The following is a 3,761-nucleotide window of genomic DNA, read 5'->3' as shown; positions in this document are numbered from 1 at the left end:
GTGACGTCGCCTCGGTCTCCAGGTGTTAGCCTGCACCCGGCCTTCATGCAGCCTGTCCAGGGCCCGGCCTAATTCCTGGTGCTCCTTCTCTCCCACCACCTCTTCCCTCCTTTCCCTCCTCTCCCCTTTCCCTCCCCCCTTCCCTCCCCCCTTCCCTCCCCCCCGCCTTCCTTCTCCCCCGCCCTCCCTCCCCCTCCTCGGCCTGTTGTCACGCAGTCCGGCTCCACCAGCGTTTAGTCTGGACCGGCGGCCTGGCTGGCTGCCCCCCTTACAGGTGGATGAATGAAGACCCCATTCAAGAGCCCCGCGTCCCCGCGGCCGCCCCGAGCAGACGGGGGTGAGTCACTCGGATCAGAGCGTTTCTCCCCCCCCACATTTAAACCGTTTGCTGCTTTGCGTCCTTGAACGCACCACCCCATCAGTGACGGATGCGTTTGTGTTTCAGGACATTCCGGCGTTTCTGCAAACATGATGAAGAAGAAGAACTCGCACAAGTAAGTGTGACGGATGTTTGGGGAAGCTTTTCGTTCTTTATTTAAAAAAAAAAAAGAGGCCAGATGTTAAATGAAGGTACATCTTCATCTCCTCACTCTGCTGCTCTTCTTCCTCCTCCTGCAGGAAGCAGAGGACCAGTGTTGGTCCCAGTAAGACTCTGGCTCAGCCCAGAAGGAACATAGTGGGCTGCAGGATCCAGCACATCTGGAAGGAGGGCAGTAAGTGTGATTTAAGAAAGAAAGGGGGGGTAGTATGAACAGAGTTAAGACGACGACAACAACAACAACAACAACAACGACACAGAAAATGAAAACATATGAACTACAAAGAGACACAAATGAACTACAAAGAGACATAAATGAACTACACAAATGAACTACGAAGAGACACAAATGAACTACAGAGACACAAATGAACTACACAAATGAACTACGAAGAGACACAAAGAGACACAAATGAACTACAGAGACACAAATGAACTACACAAATGAACTACAGAGACACAAATGAACTACACAAATGAACTACAAAGAGACACAAAGAGACACAAATGAACTACACAAATGAACTACAAAGAGACACAAATGAACTACAAAGAGACACAAAGAGACACAAATGAACTACAAAGAGATACAAAGAGACACAAATGAACTACAAAGAGACACAAATGAACTACAAAGAGACACAAATGAACTACAAAGAGACACAAATGAACTACAAAGAGACACAAAGAGACACAAATGAACTACAAAGAGACACAAATGAACTACAAAGAGACACAAAGAGACACAAATGAACTACAAAGAGACACAAATGAACTACAAAGAGACACAAATGAACTACAAAGAGACACAAAGACACAAATGAGCTACAGAGACACAAATGAACTACAAAGAGACACTAGGTGTTAGAAAAATGTACTCGACACCTTGAGGTAAAATCATAGATCAGGACATTTATTCTTCGAAGAAGGAACAGAGTCAGAATCACAACATGATGTCAATTGCGTATCCTGGACTGCTCCATGAATGAGAGAGTTACCTCTTAAATACATTGATGACACGATCACAGAAGCTCTCATGACTCTTCAGGTTGGTTTGCATCGGCATGGTCATGATCACAAGAAGCACTGTTCTTCACACAGAGACATGGAGGCCTCCACATCTCAGGACTGTCAGAAGGTCACTGTTAAAGCACACGTATGTTTTAACAGGAGAGGAGGTCACATGAGAAGCCACAAGCCTTTACACAGTATGTGATTAATAATATAACTGTGAAACAGTACTGATTAAGAGTTAATAAGTTTTTCTTCTAACACTAGGTAACTACAAAGAGACACTGATTGACTACAAAGAGACACAAAGAGACGCATATTAACTACAAAGAGACGCATATTAACTACAAAGAGACAGCATACTTGTAATAGTAAAGAGTAAAATGTCTCTTCTTTATTTCGTGGCGGGTGAAACTCTGAGGCGATGTTTAGTCGTTGCTTCAGATCAGAAGTTCTGTCGGTCCTGAAGCCTCTGACCGAGCCGCCGGTCTCGTCCCCTCAGGCAAGTCGTCCCAGTGGAAGGGCACCGTGCTGGACCAGGTCCCCGTCAACCCGTCCCTCTACCTGATCAAGTACGACGGCTTCGACTGCATCTACGGCCTGGAGCTGTACGGCGACGAGCGCGTGGTGGGGCTGGAGGTGCTGCCGGACCGAGTGGGTGAGCGTTACCTCCTTGCCTCCTTACCTCCTTGCCTCCTTGCCTCCTTGCCTCGTCACAGGTAGATCACAGCAGCACCTGCAGGACGCCGGAGGAACCGCAGCCCAACATGTTAACCACAAGGAAGCTGGAGGATTTAAATAAAACATATATTATTGTAATATACAAGTTATAGTTTGTTAGTGTGAGGGTAATTCATTTAAAGAAAGGTGTGACGTAAATGTCCATCACAGCTTTTTTATAAGACGAGGAACTAGAACCCCTGGTATTAAGTATTAACCTTCAACTATATATATTTATTACTACTATTAATTAGTATTACTACTATTATATTGTTGTATTTTGCTCTGTTGCTTTTATTGCTATTTCTTTTCTTTATTAGTTTTCTTTATTATGATTATTATTTTATATTAATTGAATACCGGCATCATTACTTTTTAGTTATTTATTTTCTTCATTACTCTGGAATCATTGTTGCTATTGTGATTATTATTATTATTACTTTTATGCAATATTTTCTACAGTAGTTTTCTTTATATTTAATTTATTTCACTATAACCGTTGTTTTCTTTTAATTTATCTTCTAAATCCAAATGTATCGTCTGTTTAAATATGTGTTTAAGTCACTGATGGTCAAGAGGATGTGAAGGTGGGAGGGAACAAGGAAACAAGGGAACAAGAGCTCTAATAAATCCTCCTCTGTGATTGGCCCAGCTCCAGCCCGCGTGAGCGACTCCATGCTGGCGGAGACGATGATCGGCAAAGCGGTGGAGCACATGTTCGAGACGGAGGACGGGCCGAAGGAGGAGTGGCGGGGCATGGTGCTGGCCCGAGCCCCCATCATGACCGCCTGGTTCTACATCACCTACGAGAAAGACCCGGTCCTCTACATGTACCAGCTGCTGGACGACTACAAGGAGGGAGACCTGCGCATCATGCCCGACTCCAGTGAGTTCACACACGATTACACTGTAGGAATATATGAATATGCTTTTATTGTGACTCCTCTGGTTGTATAGAAGTATATGCTTCCTGTGTTAAAGCTGCATTCTCTCTCCTGACCACCAGGGGGCGACTCCTCTGGTTGTATAGAAGTCTATGCTTCATGTGTTAAAGCTGCATTCTCTCTCCTGACCACCAGGGGGCAACTCCTCTGGTTGTATAGAAGTCTATGCTACATGCGTTAAAGCTGCATTCTCTCTCCTGACCACCAGGAGGCGACTCCTCTGGTTATATAGAAGTCTATGCTACATGTGCTAATGCTGCGTTCTCTGCTAACGTTTTGTCACTATCTGCCAGCCGCTGACCTGGTGACCCACCAGACTGACCCCCCTCCTGTCTCCCCCTCTGTAGACGACAGTGTGGCGGCGGAGCGGGAGCCCGGCGAGGTGGTGGACAGCCTGGTGGGCAAACAGGTGGAGTACGCCAAAGAGGACGGCGGCAAGCGGTCGGGGATGGTCATCCACCAGGTGGAGGCCAAGCCCTCCGTCTACTTCATCAAGTTCGACGACGACTTCCACATCTACGTCTACGACCTGGTCAAGACCTCCTAAG

The 3,761-nt window shown here is 46.1% G+C and overlaps 1 protein-coding gene across 1 annotated transcript; it reads left to right on the top strand.

Annotated features, from left to right (window-relative positions):
* Window positions 1-282: 282 nt before the first annotated feature.
* On the top strand, window positions 283-3,761 carry spinb (spindlin b; the record flags this gene model as incomplete). Its single annotated transcript, XM_079222086.1, has 6 exons — window positions 283-337; window positions 446-494; window positions 619-713; window positions 2,052-2,207; window positions 2,922-3,155; window positions 3,561-3,761. The coding sequence occupies 6 exons, from the start codon at window positions 283-285 to the stop codon at window positions 3,758-3,760; spliced, it is 789 nt and encodes a 262-aa protein (XP_079078212.1). The 3' UTR covers window position 3,761.

This window comes from Taurulus bubalis (genome assembly GCF_910589615.1).
Source record: "Taurulus bubalis genome assembly, chromosome: 8".
Classification (NCBI taxonomy): Eukaryota; Metazoa; Chordata; class Actinopteri; order Perciformes; family Cottidae; genus Taurulus; species Taurulus bubalis.
This window is presented reverse-complemented; position numbering and strand designations above follow the sequence as displayed.